Source organism: Podarcis liolepis, assembly GCF_965112155.1.
Source record: "Podarcis liolepis genome assembly, chromosome: 15".
NCBI lineage: Eukaryota > Metazoa > Chordata > Lepidosauria > Squamata > Lacertidae > Podarcis > Podarcis liolepis.
The window spans coordinates 42165341-42180151 of NC_139566.1; the positions used below are offsets into that span (position 1 = coordinate 42165341).

Sequence of the window (14811 nt, forward strand, 5' to 3'; positions counted from 1 at the left end):
TCCTAACAATGTCCTAGGCTACCCTTCCTGAATCCCAAAATGTTTTCAATGTTCTAGGGGGACAGTGGACATGATTTTCACTGCTTGACAGCTTCAAGAAAAAATGCAGAGAGCAAAACTAACCCCTGTATATGGTGTTTATTGACCTGACTAAGGCCTTTAACACTGTAAATTGTAATGCCGTGTGAACTGTCCTTCTGAAAATTGACTGGCCAGTTTAATTTTTGAACATCATTCAGCTCCTCCATGATAATTTGACAGCAACAACTGCAGATAACCATGGCTCTCAAAGTGAACCATTCACAGTGGGGTCAGTTGTTAAACAGGGTTGTGTTATCTCCCCAGCTCTATTAATTATTTTCATTGCCATGATCCTACACTTTGTCAAAGGGAAACTCCCCAAAGAGTAGAAATCATATATCAAACAGATGGAAAGTTCTTTAATCTGAGTAGGCTGAAAGCAAAGAGTAAGGTTACCATAACTTCCATCATAGAGCTTCAATATCCTGATGACAACGTGGTGTGTGCACACTTACAGGATGACCTGTAAACAATGCTAAATTTCTTCACAGAAGCTTACAAAAAGCTTGGCTTATCACTCCAAAAAAATTTACACATCACTTGGGAAGACAGGCGAACTAATGCCAGTGTATTGGAAGAAGCAAAGATCACCGGTGTCGAAGCAATGATTCTTCAACATCAACTTCATTGGATGGGCCGTGTTGCCTGATTATCATCTTCCAAAGCAACTACTCTATTCCAAACTTGAAAATGGAAAGCATCATGCTGGTGGTCAGCAAAAGAGGTTCGAAGACTCTCTCAAGGCAAATTTAAAAAAATGTAGTATAAACACAGACAATTGAGAAATACCGGCCTGTGAGTGCTCAGATTGGAAAACAGCCTTTACCAAATGTGCCATGGACTTTGAAGACACTCGAACTCAGGACGAAAGGGAGAAACGTGCTAAAAGGAAGGCATGTTTGGCAAACTCTCACTATGATCAATTCACACCCAGAAACCTATGCCCCCACTGTGGAAGAACGTGTGGATTCAGAATTGGCCTCCATAGTCTCTTACGAACCCACTGTTAAGACCATCTTATGGAAGGCAATCTTACTCAGCTACGAGTGATCGCCAAAGGAAGCAAATAGCCAAATAAAAAAAAGTTATGCACAGAAAACCATAATAAAGGGTATTTCATAACTTTTCACCATTTCTGTTAGTGTCGATACTTCTTATTGTAATTGCAGTCCTACAATGGCATCCCATGGAGTAAACCAAATATTTTAATTCACCAGGTGTTTTAATGAGAAACCAAGATTGTATGTTTCTAAAAATTGTGCTATATTCCTTGGTTGCTTCTGCCTAAAATTTTATTTAATCAGCTCCACAGATTTTCTGTTGGATTCAGGTCAGGACTATTCAACACAGTTTGTGGCATTATATTCTGCATTAGATTAACTTTCTAATGATCTACTTTTGAAGTTCATTCTAATGGTATACTGTTCTTATGAGCCGTCAAACCTTAGAAATACAGCTTTTCCAAAGTTTTCCACAATTTTGACCACTAGTGTAATGAGCATCACCTTCATCATATATATATGTACATCATAACAAATACAGAAATTACAGGTATATAAAAAACACACACACACACACACACACACACACACACACACACACTTCCTTACAGAATGTCATCGAAGAGTTCTGGTGTAGGAGGTTCATCGAAAGCTATGCTTGAAGTTATATAGATTTGAGACATAATACTAGCAATAACAACATCTCCAGACTGGAAATATTTGTGAAGAATAGGAAGAGGGTCACAGATGGAACATGGAGCGACAGCAGCCTTGCACTCATCTGCAGGAAGCAGCACTGACGCCAACATCGTTGAAAGTACCATCCTGCACAGAGTATTGTAGGAGCAAGAGGAATTTTTTAGGCGACAATTCATCTCTTTGCACATTGTCATCTGAGTGATACTGAGCAGCAAAGTCTCACCGGGATGGTTACAAAAGCTAGATTTTTGCAGGAAATAGAATCAGTGATCAGTCTGACAGAGTTGCTCTGAACATCACAGGAGATATTAATAGTATCTCCCAGTCTTCATTCGTAGTTTTCATGCAGCTACTGGAACACCCCAGAGAGTCAATGGAATAATCGTGATTTCTTTGATAATTGCAGGAGACTTAATCAGCCTCTCAGTGATTTGGGGGTGGGGAGCATGTTTATCACATCACAGCCAAAGTCTCAGCTGGTCCCCTTAGTAGGGAGAGCAATAAGAGTTTATGGAGAGTCAAAATAAAAGAGAAAACTACTTAATAAGAAAATACATAGTAAAAGAATAACTGCTTTTCAGCTTTCCATTACACTAACTAACACCATATGGACAGACCATAATTTTCAGTGGAGAGCCAGTGTGATATAATGGTTAGAGTGTTGGACTAGGACACGGGAGATCTGGGTTCAAATCCCCACTTAGCCATGAAGCTCACTCGGTGACCTTGGGAAGATCACAGCATCTGAGCCTAACCTCCCTCAGAGCGTTGTTGTGAGGATGAAACGGGAGGAGGAGAACCATGGTATATAAATGTAATAAATAAATAGATAAATATACAGTAATCAAGTTTCAATGATTTAGAAATCTGTGAATGCAGTGATTTAGAATCTTTCTCTATGAGCTTTAAAATGCTTAAAACACTCCTATAACAATCAATTCTGACCAAGTTACAGTGGAACCTCTGGTTACGTTACATCCTCCCTGCGAACACTTCGGGTTACAAGCTCCGCTATCCCAGAAGAAGGTCCCCTGGTAGGGAATTTCCCCAGGATGTGAGCGGAAGTCGTGTGCTGGCGGTACATGCGCAGTGGGAGGCCCCATCAGCGAAAGCATGCCTCAGGTTAACAACGGTTTCTAGATAAGAACGGACCTCCGGAACAAATTAAATTAGTAACTGGAGGTGCCACTGTATGTCCATAGGGCGGATGCTATAGTACTCTTCATATCATGAATATTCTTAATTCTACTTTCTTGTGCTAAAAATTGTAGGTTGTGACATATGTGGGCCATAGGTGACATGGGGGTGGGGCGGCATACCTCTCCATCGTCCGAGATCACAGAGATGTCAGAGAACCCATTTTCCCCACAACTCAGCAAACATGGTGCTCTGCAAGCCCCTGCAATCAGCTGGTCTTTGGGGCCTCACAGTGCTGCATATGGAGCTATGCAAGGCCCCCCAAGAGCTGCTTGTTGGGGTTTCCATAGCTTCATGAACACAAATTGCGAGCCTGATCTATGAACTATAATCAGCAGCACTTGTATAGCATTTTGCACAGAGTGCAAAAGAATGCTATAGTATTCTTTGTATCATGAATATTCTTAATTCTACTATTCTAAAGATTGTCGGCTGTGGTTTTTTAACTAAATCAACCTCCACCAACTTTTGAGGCCTAAAACCAGGCATAGGCAAACTCAGCCCTCCAGATGTTTTGGAACTACAACTCCCATCATCCCAGTGGTCAGGGATGATGGGAGTAATAGTCCCAAAACATCTGGAGGGCTGAGTTTGCCTATGCCTGTCTAAAGCTTTATGGTTGATCTTGTGATCTTATGGGGCACTTGATCTGAGAGGTGACCTGGATCCTCATCTCCCACAAACCCCGTGGGCCACAAGTGACATGAGGATGGGGCAGCATACCTCTCCATTATCCGAGATCACAGAGACGTCAGAGAACCCATTTTCCCCACATGAATGATCAGCTGGTCCTTGGGCCTGAAACTCACCAAACCTGATGCTCTGCAAGCCCCTGCAGTCAGCTGATCTTTGGGGCCTCACAGTGCTACCTATGGAGCTATGCAAGGCCCCCCAAGAGCTGGTTGTTGGGGTTTCCTGTTGGAATGAATCCACGACAGATGAGAGGCAGGTGTCACATGAGAGGCGTCTGCCGGGGCGAGACCCGGGAACTCTCTTTTACTGAATATTACAAACATTGCCACAGGTGTGCTTGTGGCTGATTGGTTGATACAAACACAAAGAAACTTGTTGATGATTGGTTAACATAAGTACAAGGTGTGAATTACATGTGAAAGGCGGGAATTACATGTGAACATTAATCACCGATAGATTAAAGGCTGGGAAACGAAGCTGGAACTAGACAGGCATGAAACCTCCTAATTAAATTATAACTAAAGATTGATATAGCATGACTAAAACAATTACTAATGATTGACCATAACATGAAAGAATATAATAATCAAGTTCTGTATGTCAGGGAGAGGCAAACGGGAAAAGATGAAAGGACAGAAACCAACAGTTATAGAGAGCCTAAAGAGATTATCAGCAGCTTGTCGTCTGACAGTCAGTCTGACGTAGAGGGGGAGGAGGATGAGCCTGGGACAAGTCATGCTGTACACAGAGGAAGTAAGGGGAGGAGTTTTCGCAGAATTGGATGCTGGATGCGGAAAAGGAGGAAGTAACATCAGAGGGAGCAACTGCGCTCAAGGGGAAGGAGGTTAATGGAAATGCCGGAGATGTACGTTTGAACTTTGTCAAATAAATCAATTGTTTGGAACTGGCTGGGAGCCCGGAGTCTTATCTATGGCCAGCTGGACAGCACTAAGCCTCTGACACTGTAGACGTGGTCAGCTAGGCATTAAGAACAGGTCATGTTGTTTTTCCATTAACTTAGGATGAACTGAGCAATGAAGGAATGTCTTGGTATTTGGAACAGGTTTGTACAGTGTGTGCATAAGCAGAGAAAGATTATAAGCAAGACTTCCCAGAATGCAAGAGAAAAGAAGCAATACTTCCCCATAATGCAACAGTTATGTGCAGAAAGAGAACTTCCCTTTATCTGGCACCCAACTTTAGTTTCCATAGTTTCATGAACACAGTTTTGCAGGCCGAACTATCAGAACATCATGAGCACTTGTAAAGCCCTTTGCGTGGGGTTTTGTAGGTTCTCCTGACAGCTGAAATGTTCTTCAGTCCAGCCACTCTGTATCTGTCCCAAATGGAGAAGATAAACTCAGAGAATCTGGGTCACATTTGTAGGCAGATGAGGACCAGTAGGTAACAAATGTCATTCAATTGTTTTGAAGCCCCACTTGGAAATGTGGCAACTTCACATTGTGAAGCCAGATGGATGTATACATACCGTATTTTTCGTCCCATAGGACGCACCTCCTTTTGGGGCCCCCGCTGTCCCCCCAGGTTGTGGGGCTGGCCGATGTCTGCCCGGCGCGAGGGGCGCTCTGCATCAGGGCGCCCCACGCACCGGGCGACAGGCTGCGGACACCTGCGCGAAGGACGGGGCGTCCTCCGAAGGGCGCCCCGTGCTCCGCGCTGCAGGCTGCCGCCCGCAAGCCTTGAGCTCCCGGGGGGAGTTCCCCCCGGTGCGCAAGGCTTGCGGACACCTGCGTGAAGCACAGGGCTTCCTCCGGAGGGCACCCCATGCTCCGCGCTGCCGGCTGCCGCACGCAAGCCGTGCGCCCCCGGGGGGAGTTCCCCCGGGTGCGCAAGGCTTGCGGACACCTGCGCGAAACACGGGACGTCCTGTGGAGGGCGCCCCGTGCTCCGCGCTGTAGGCTGCCGCCCGCAAGCCTTGCGCTCCCGGGGGGAGATCCCCCAGGAGCGCAAGGCTTGCCGACACCTGCGCGAAGCACGGGGCGTCCTCAGGAGGGTGCCCCATGCTCCGCGCTGCAGGCTGCCACCTGCAAGCCTTGCGCGCCCAGGGGAGCTCCCCCCGGGTGCGCAAGGCTTGTGGGTAGCTTCGTGGAGCCTGGAGAGTGAGAGGTGTCGGTGCGCACCGACGCCTCTCGCTCTCCAGGCTTCAGCGAAAGCCTGCATTCGCCCCATAGGACGCACACACATTTCCCCTTCATTTTTGGAGGGGAAAAAGTGTGTCCTATAGGGCGAAAAATACGGTACATGTGTATCCACAGGTGGATGATGACGGATTAAAAATGCAACCTCTTAATTGTCCATGATGTTCTGCCATGTTATACAGGCTTTTGTAGCTACATTCTGAGATCAGCAGCTTTTCTTGATTACATATAAATAAATACAATACAGCTTTTACCTAAATATATAAAGTATAGCCTTGGCAGAAGTTACATGTTTCACACCGATGATGTCTCTCCTTACGAATGGAAGTTTGGTGTATTGACAGGATAACAAATTGACAGAAAAGCTTTATGGGGTTAAAATTGGTCTCAGCTTTATTTGCTACCGATGTAGGTTGGAGGCTATTTCTAAGAATGAAAAGGGTAAGAGTTGAGAAAGACAAGGAAATACTTTTTCTGCCTTTCATTCAATGAATGGCAGCAAACAATGCAATAATTAAAACCATCAACACAAGGTGATTCCTATTTGCTCCTCAAAATTAAGTGGTCTCTGCTGTTCAAGTCGGGCCTGAGAAGAATTATGTACAATTTGGGAGAAAAGATACAACCCAGCAAACCTGCGCTGGAGGCCAAGATGCAAAAGACCTCCACAGCCACCATCTGCTTTCCTTTGGTGCTCAGATAAGAGGGAACAAAGGACAGCCAAACGCTGCAGAACACCAACATGCTGAAGGTGATGAACTTGGCTTCGTTGAAACTGTCCGGCAACCTCTTGGCCAGGAAAGCCATAGTGAAGCTGACCATGGCCAGGAATCCCAGATAACCCAGGGCAGAATAAAACATCGCGACAGAACCTTCGTTGCATTCCACAATGATTTCCTCCACCAGAGAGTTCATGTCCACATCTGGGAATGGAGGAGCCGTACAGAGCCAAGCAGCACAAATGCTGGTTTGAACGGAGCAGCAAGCAAGAAGCACTGAGTTTGTGAGAGATTTCCCCACCCATTTCCTCATCCTGGATCCTGGTTTGGTGGCCATGAAAGCCAGAACCACCGTGATGGTTTTGGCCAAGACACAAGACACAGCAATGGAGAAGATGATGCCAAAAGCAGCTTGTCGCAAAGAGCAGCTCACTGGGTGAGGCTGGCCAATGAACAGCAAGGAGCAGAGGAAGCAGAGCAAGAGGGAAATGAGTAGAGTGTAGGTGAGGTCCCGGTTGTTGGCTTTGACAATGGGAGTGTCCCCATTCCTAGAGAAGACGCCAAGTATCAAAGCTGTGACCAGAGAAAAGACCAGGGCTAAGGAAGCTAAAACGACCCCTAAAGGTTCTGCGTAGGAAAGAAAATGTTGGCGTTTGGGGATGCACTGATCTCTCTCCTTGTTTGGAAATTGATCATCTTGGCATTGGAAACAATAATCCATATCTGGAAAAATGAAAATGAAATGAGTGATATATGAGTTCCAACAAATAAGACGTTAATTAGTTGGAATAAGTATCAGAGATAAGTGGATATTAACAACAGTTTGTACAATCTCCTGCCATTATGCATAATCCCCAATAGGCTTATGTTTTCATAGGCCTTAGGTGCATGGATTTTTCATCTACTCTGTCCTTCATCTGAAGATAGTGATCAGAAACATTGGCTTTGGTTGTGCCCTTAGCTAGAGTTGGTCAGAACACTTAGTGGTACAATGTTCAAAATAGTAATAGTAATAGTAATCCTACCCGTTTGATTTGAAATCATCCCATATGGACATGAAGCACAATCATAGCAACAAAATGGCAACCCCTCCTTCTTTTTCCTGCTGTTGCCTGGCTGGCAGCGATCATTACACAAGGCAAGGGGCAGCACCTAGCCATAAAAGGAGAAAATATAGCTCTCTTGTGCCTTGTAAACAACACAATTTTAACCAAAAAGAGATCAGTTGGCTGATTAACATTATTCCAGAAAGGTGTGCTGTATAAATAAATAAACTATAATGTAAATATTGGGAGTGAATGAGAAGGGATATTGAATTTTAAAGATGGAGGATGGAGAGAGGACAGAGAAGACAACAGACTTTGAAATATAGGGAGTTAAAAAAAGAAGGTAAAATAGGAAGCATATACATTATTAGGCTCAGAGAAGCACCACAAGACATTAAATCTTTCAAAACAAATGGGTAACTTAGCCTCCCCTTGTCTTCTGAGATGTAAATCTCACTTGGGTCAGTATAATTTACTCATACAATACCGCATTTTTAAAAATTCAATGGTCCCACCTGATTAAAAGATCTGTGCCATGTGATGGCTCCGTCATCCATGCTGAAGTCTACATTTTGTGAATCTTGTGGAACTATCTTTCCTACTTTCACTCGGGAGAAGGTTTGGTTTGGAAAAGTAACCCAGTTAATAATATCAAATCCACCTGCTAATTCCCCCTTCTCATCAAAGGACACTAAGTCACCATCACTGTTGTTAAAAGAGATACTCTTCAAGAACGAGTGCAGCTAGACAGAAGAAAACAAAGGCAAAGTTTTTAAAGGAGAGCTTTAATGGATTTTAGAAACAAGTATCCATCAATATTTTTCACACATTGGAAAGTAGTCAAAAACTGTGCAGTCTACAACATATGGAGCACCTAAGTATTTCTTGTAAGTACAGCTGGCCTGCCACTTGCGTGAGGGTTCAGCTCTGGGGTCCGTGTGCAAAGGCAAAATGGTGCCATGTCAGGAAGCCCTGGAACTGCCCCTTCTGCAAGGTGGGTGTGCAGGGAGAGGGGGGCAAAGAAATGTGGGGCAGCTCATGGTGGGTTTTCCCTGATCTCCATTTCTTTGTTTACTTTTCCCCACCAACGTAAAGTGACCATAACTTGCAGTTCCAAAACAATCAATGAATATCACTGGAAGGGACTTAAAAAACAGACCAGGCAACCACATTTGAAAATAGCCCTCTATGTTCCTCTTTAGTGCAGAAACCAATGCAGGTTCTAGAAAAAAGTTGGTGTTGCTGGACAGAATAGGTGGGCAGTCATTGGTAGAAACAAACCTTAGTATTTTCAAACAAATTCTTAATTTTTCACAATTCTCCTTTCTCTTGATCAACTTTGCAAAGGTTTATTCTGAATACGAAATCTCACCTGCCAAGGCTGCAGTTCTGGAGGATCGAGCCCACCTCTGCCTGCCATCATTCTGCGTTTTGGCCTGGATGAGTGCATCTGATGTAAAGAATGTGCAATGGCATAAACCGCATTATAGATACTGTAACTTTGGCCAGTCATGGTCATCTCAAAAATATGCCCAGGAAGGCTCTCCAGACTCTCATGGCCAGTGCAGGTCTTTGTGTTTTCCTTGTGCCCATTGGAAGCAGAAAATAAACAGTTGAATGCCTGTTGCCAAAAAGCCTGGAGGAACCCATCTCCATTTGGAGAGTTGGGGTTCAGGGTCTGAAGGAATTCTTTAAATCCCTGGACTTTCTCTGTGTGAATTGCAAAAGACAAGGCACCATCAAAGAGTTGTATATCATTATACCTTTGCATTGTTTCTGAAGAGAAAGCCCACTGGGCTGTCAAAACCCACACGGTGCCTGCAACATTTTCTGCTAATGAATAGAAATATTGCAACCATTTCACAACAGTAATGGTCTGAGGTTCTGCACACAGAACCAATATGTTAACTTCTGAGGCCACCAGGAAAGAGGACTTGGTCCGAAGGAGTTCCAGGGAACTAAAATGATCTAGACCTTGAGATATGGCTGGTAGTTTTTCATTGAAAGCTGTACAGACTCCATGCTGGGAAAGCATTGGCACTAAGCTTTGCATAAAGGTCTCTCCATTTTCATCATCGGATGCCACAATTCCTACCCATGTCCACTGGAAATATAGAAGTAGCCTGACAATCCCTTCATATTGATATTTCTCATTGGGCACCGTTCGGTAGAATGTCTGGGGCTGCAACTCTGGGCTTCTCACTGGAGCTAATACGCAGTAAGCAATCTGGGGGAAGAAATCAAACCCACAAGAATTGGAGAGTTCTAGCTTACAGTTTATAAATAGAGGCACTGAAATATACTCAGAGTCACAAAGTGATTTCATGCTGTTTATTCAGCTCATAGTGGTGAGGAGGAATGAATGAAAGTCCCCTCAAAGTATCTGCTTTATATGCATTATTTACACAATGGGCTGCACATGATTGGCTAATTCTGGAATTCTACTGTAAGCCAATCAGGTTGTGGATTCACTTCTATCTGGAGCATGATTGGGTGGTTCCTGCCAACCATTCAAACTGCTGCATTGTTCTAGGACCAATCAGACTGCTGCAATTTGGATCCTATTGTTCTAGGACCAATCAAGACTGCTTCAGTTTGGATCCTATTCAACTCAGTACATAACAGGCACCATATTTTCATATACTTTGTGGTGATGTGCACCACTAAAATAATTCAAGATCTGGACCTATACCCACAGGTTCTGTTTGTTGGGAAGAAAGAAGTACAGCTCAACGGAACTGTGGAGGGATTGTCAGTTCAGAAGCTCTTTTGTCCTTCGACATCATTGTCTATGTTTGAAAAAGAAAAGGTTCTGACCTCCTTTGCCTCCTTTGCCTGGTCCTCAAACCCTAGTTGGCGCAAAGAGTCCTTGAGAAAGAGTACTTTGCAGAATACTGCTTTTATTCTTAGAAAGTCTTCTGCAACCACGACTGACGGCTTTATTCATATCAAACGCAACCCGCTTTCTACCAACCCACACCACACACAATCAATGACCACTCTATATATACAGGCATGAGTAGGTAAAAGGTTGCATGAGTCATGCAGGCTTTGCCGATTCATTGAACACTGCTGACACATACCGACTCGGTTCCTTTTATATTAAAGAAACAGCAGCCAATTTTAGGCCGTGACAATCATGGTATATTTCATGAGTGGGAAACCTGTGGCTCTCCAGAACTTCCTGGACTCCTTGACCATTGAGCAAAAGTGGCTGGGGCTAGTGGACAAAATCTGGACAAGTAACTCCCTTGTTTAGTTGGAACCATTCTGATGAGACACAACTAGGGATAGGAATTGAGTTCAATTAACATCTTAATAATTAAAAAAACAACAATCCACCTGATTCACAATTCCTGTAACAATTGGTGAGCCAAAATGCAGCTATCCTCTGACATTTTTACTTCTCTGAATTTTGTAATTGACTTCTCCAACCAAAAGCAAAGCATTATATTAAAATGACACTGGTCGCAAAAGTGAATACATTAGTGAAAATGAAATCAAAATATATATTACATTAGGAGAAATAGCTGGGAAATCTGTGGATTAGCCAGAACTGCTTAGGAGGACCAGGGTTTCTCTGATCTCTTGCAGCTGGCCTTGGGCAGCTTCCTGGGAGCAGGAGGAAGGCTCCTGCTGCTGCATTTGCCCAGTTCCAACCTCCCTGCTGCTTCCCAGTGACACATGGGAGACGAAGTCTGGCAAGCACCAAAGCCCCTCTCCTCCAGCCACTAGTGCATAGCTCCCCCAGATGTTTTGTATCATTTACATATTTTCCTCTCACACTTCCTTTTTCAGAAAAATGAACCAAAGTAAAAGAAAGCATTGAGAACCCAGAAGTTAATTATTGTACCCGAGGCAGAAGAGCTTGACAGCCCCCAGTCTTACTATACCTGTGGAATCTTGTAGATGCTTAAGACAGTAGCCATGTGGAGAGAGATGTCAGAGTCAAGTCCCCCAATAAAAGCTACCTTACTTTTCTTCGTCTCACATATGAAGTTGGGGACAATCCTTTCTGTGATGGACAGAAGTTTCAGGGTGTTCTGATAAGTCAACCTTGCATTTAAGTAGCTATCATAGATGTGAAACCCAAAGGTCATATTCGGTACGATATTAGGGTTCCCGTTTATTTCTTTGACAGCAAACACCAGGGAGAGAATATTCTGGTAGTACTTCAGTGTGTCACTAATAAAAGAGTTATACAGTGGTACCTCAGGTTACAGATGCTTCAGGTTACAGACTTCCCTACCCCAGAAATAGTACCTCAGGTTAAGAACTTTGCTTCAGGACGAGAACAGAAATCATGTGGTGGCGGCGCAGCGGCAGCTCAGGTACCTCAGGTTAAGAACAGTTAAAGGTTAAGAATGGACTTACAGAAAGAATTAAGTTCTTAACCCGAGGTAGCACTTTACTACGTGTCAGAGGTATTCTCCTCCTCTCCCTCTTAAGCACATTGGTAACTTTCTGGCTCTCTCTGGCAAATCCCAAAAGATTAAATAAAACGAATAAGCTAACAAACAAACTATATATCCATTGTGTGTCTCAACAGTTGATAGTTGACCCCATGGACAATATTCAGTCAGCTTTAAGAATATTTCATCTAAAAAGCATTTAATTTTGTGCAGAGCATTCATATACTGAAACACACATATGTAAATAAATATGTTATTTGCAGCTGTACCACTGGTGCCTAAAATTGTGGGTCCTCACAGGTGGCTAAAGCAAACAGCTATTTTGCTACTGCTGGGAGGGGGTACCTGTTTGCCACATCTTTCTCTTACCCCTTTATTTCCTTTCAGGAACCAATGGACACTTACTGGAAGAGAAGTTCCCAAGTCAGAAATTCTGACTGGTGCCTCTCAGGTAGTTAGTGCTTGGTGTAGGTGGGCAGCAGAGACCAGAGCACATCTGATGGAACAAATTCTATTCTTTCATAGTAACTGAGTTTCCCTCCTTCAAATAAAATAGTGGCTGTACAAAAAATACTGTAGCCAATGTTAGTCATACTCTTAGAAGGACCATTAGGATCAATAGATCAGACTAAATTAGGTTTATTAATTTCAGTGGGTCTACTCTGCAAATAACTCAGTATCGATACTTTTTTTTTTACTCAATAGGGTTTACATTGTATAGCAGAGACTATAATCCAAATTCTGTTATTCATATGTCACATTCATCTGTAACTGTCAGATTAAATGATAGTGATTGTGAATATGAAGATATAGCTTTGCTGCAAAGAAAAACCAGGCATTAATTGTGTGAAAGGAAACACAGAGGGAGGATGAGGATGAAGTTGGGAGAAAGCGGTGAGAGCCATGGGATCAGGTGATGAGAAAGCAGAACAGGCAGAAGATAGAAACCTCATGAAGCAGAATAAAGCAAGAAAGAAGAAGATACCAAGATCACAATGTAAAAAGAAGAAAATATATGTTTAACATTCCTACTTGAAAAAAGTCACATGGAAACGTGTTCTGAGGGTACCACTGTATGTTTGGTGTAATTGTAGCATACATGAGCTCACCAAGGGTACGCTATGAAGGATAGAGTTTTTTCCTTACAGAAGTTCATCTGTAAGCTTTGTGTTTGGGGGCTCATGGAAATCCATTTCTTCAAATAAAAAGCCGAAATACGTAACAATTCCTCCAATGACTAGGTCCCCTCTCTGATAATTCTGGTATGGAAGCTGGAAAGGCTCCATCATGGTGCATCTAGCAGAGTGTTCCTTGCTCTCAGTTGGAGGCAACTGAAGCCACAGGAAGAGAAGAATCTGTAGCAGAAATGTTCCTACCATCTTGGGGCCAACAGGGATGTTGAAAGTCATATTTGTATCTCATCCTCCATAAACTGCATCACAGGAGTTCTCATTGAATGACTCTGGATTATTTTCATAAAGGAAAATGCCAATGATCTGATTCATGAAGACCTGCATGTTCAGAATTTCTAATCTAAATGACACAGGATTTATTTTATATACACTTTCACAATCTGACATTGATTGTGTTCATGGCCTGAAAAAGTGTACAGGGGATTAGGGAAGATGAATGATAAATCCCAGCAATTTGAGATAATTACTAGTTCCAAAGTTATCTCCTTAGAGCATTGAGCTCTGTGACTTTTAGTAAGATCAAAATAATGATGCCTATTTGTTATTGAGTAGTTCTCTTGTAATTGCGAGTGCCCCAGGCAAGCAAGAAGTCCAGCTGCAAACTCTTGATCTGAAGGGAACTTCCTAGTTTCCCCAACACTCTTCCTCAATCACACCTGCACCATTTCCGCCAAGTGTACATGTGTCACCAATGAAGACATGATTTTCAGGATTTTCAGGGATGTTTCCTGTACACCAGTTAAAGGGAGGGAGGGAAGGATTCAGAAATCCTATATTACATGGGCTAACAGCAGAAACTGACTTGCTACTGTATATAAAAAATATAGATCAATGCCTATGGAAGTGGGAAATTTCCTTTTGTTATCTTAGAGTTGGAGAGCAATGTGAGGCATGCAGCAGGTGACAATGATGGCTTAAATGCAGTGGTACAACTTGAAACATACAATACATGTGGTTGTGGTTGTGGCATGTGGGAAGGGAAAGGGCAATAAGATCGTAAAATTGACAGAGTGACTGACAGAGACAAGCTGAAGGTTAAGTTCCAATATTTATCTTTTTATAGGGTGGGGTAGATACTATATAAGATCCTTCTTGAGTTTTCACTGTTACCCTTCAGTGGGAGAATGGTCTCCCTGGGAAGGGCCCGGGTTTTGCCCCTTTGGGGTGTGTCGTTGTTTTTTTTAATACATATTTTTATTAGTTTTCCAATATAAAACTATACAAAACCAAACATCCAATTTATCACCAACATCTTTTTTTTTTACTTCCAACAACTTGTCTGATAATTCTCTATCTTAATCACTTCTTGTACATTTCTTAATTTAATATTGCACTACAATAATATCTTAATTTACCTTATTTTTTTAAACAATATTTCTACCCTACATTCTCACAGAGCTTCCTGAAAACTTACAAACGTTATCTGGTCATCCCATATACTTTTCATATAATCTGTAAATTTATTCCAGTCTTCAGTGAATCTCTGGTCTCGTCAGTTCCGGATCCTTCCTGTTAATTTATCAAGTTCTACATATTCCATTAATTTCATTCTCCATTCTTCAATCGTAGGTAATTCTTCTTGTTTCCATTTTTGGGCCAATAGTATTCTTG

At 42.8% G+C, this 14811-nt stretch overlaps 1 protein-coding gene across 1 annotated transcript; it reads right to left on the reverse strand.

Annotated features, from left to right (window-relative positions):
- Positions 1–6370: 6370 nt before the first annotated feature.
- LOC310693860 (vomeronasal type-2 receptor 26-like) lies at positions 6371–13416 on the reverse strand (the record flags this gene model as incomplete). The annotated part of the gene is made up of 5 exons (XM_083476242.1): positions 6371–7272; positions 8257–8338; positions 8968–9822; positions 11489–11666; positions 13154–13416. The coding sequence occupies 5 exons, from the start codon at positions 13414–13416 to the stop codon at positions 6371–6373; spliced, it is 2280 nt and encodes a 759-aa protein (XP_083332368.1).
- Between the last annotated feature and the right edge of the window lie 1395 nt (positions 13417–14811).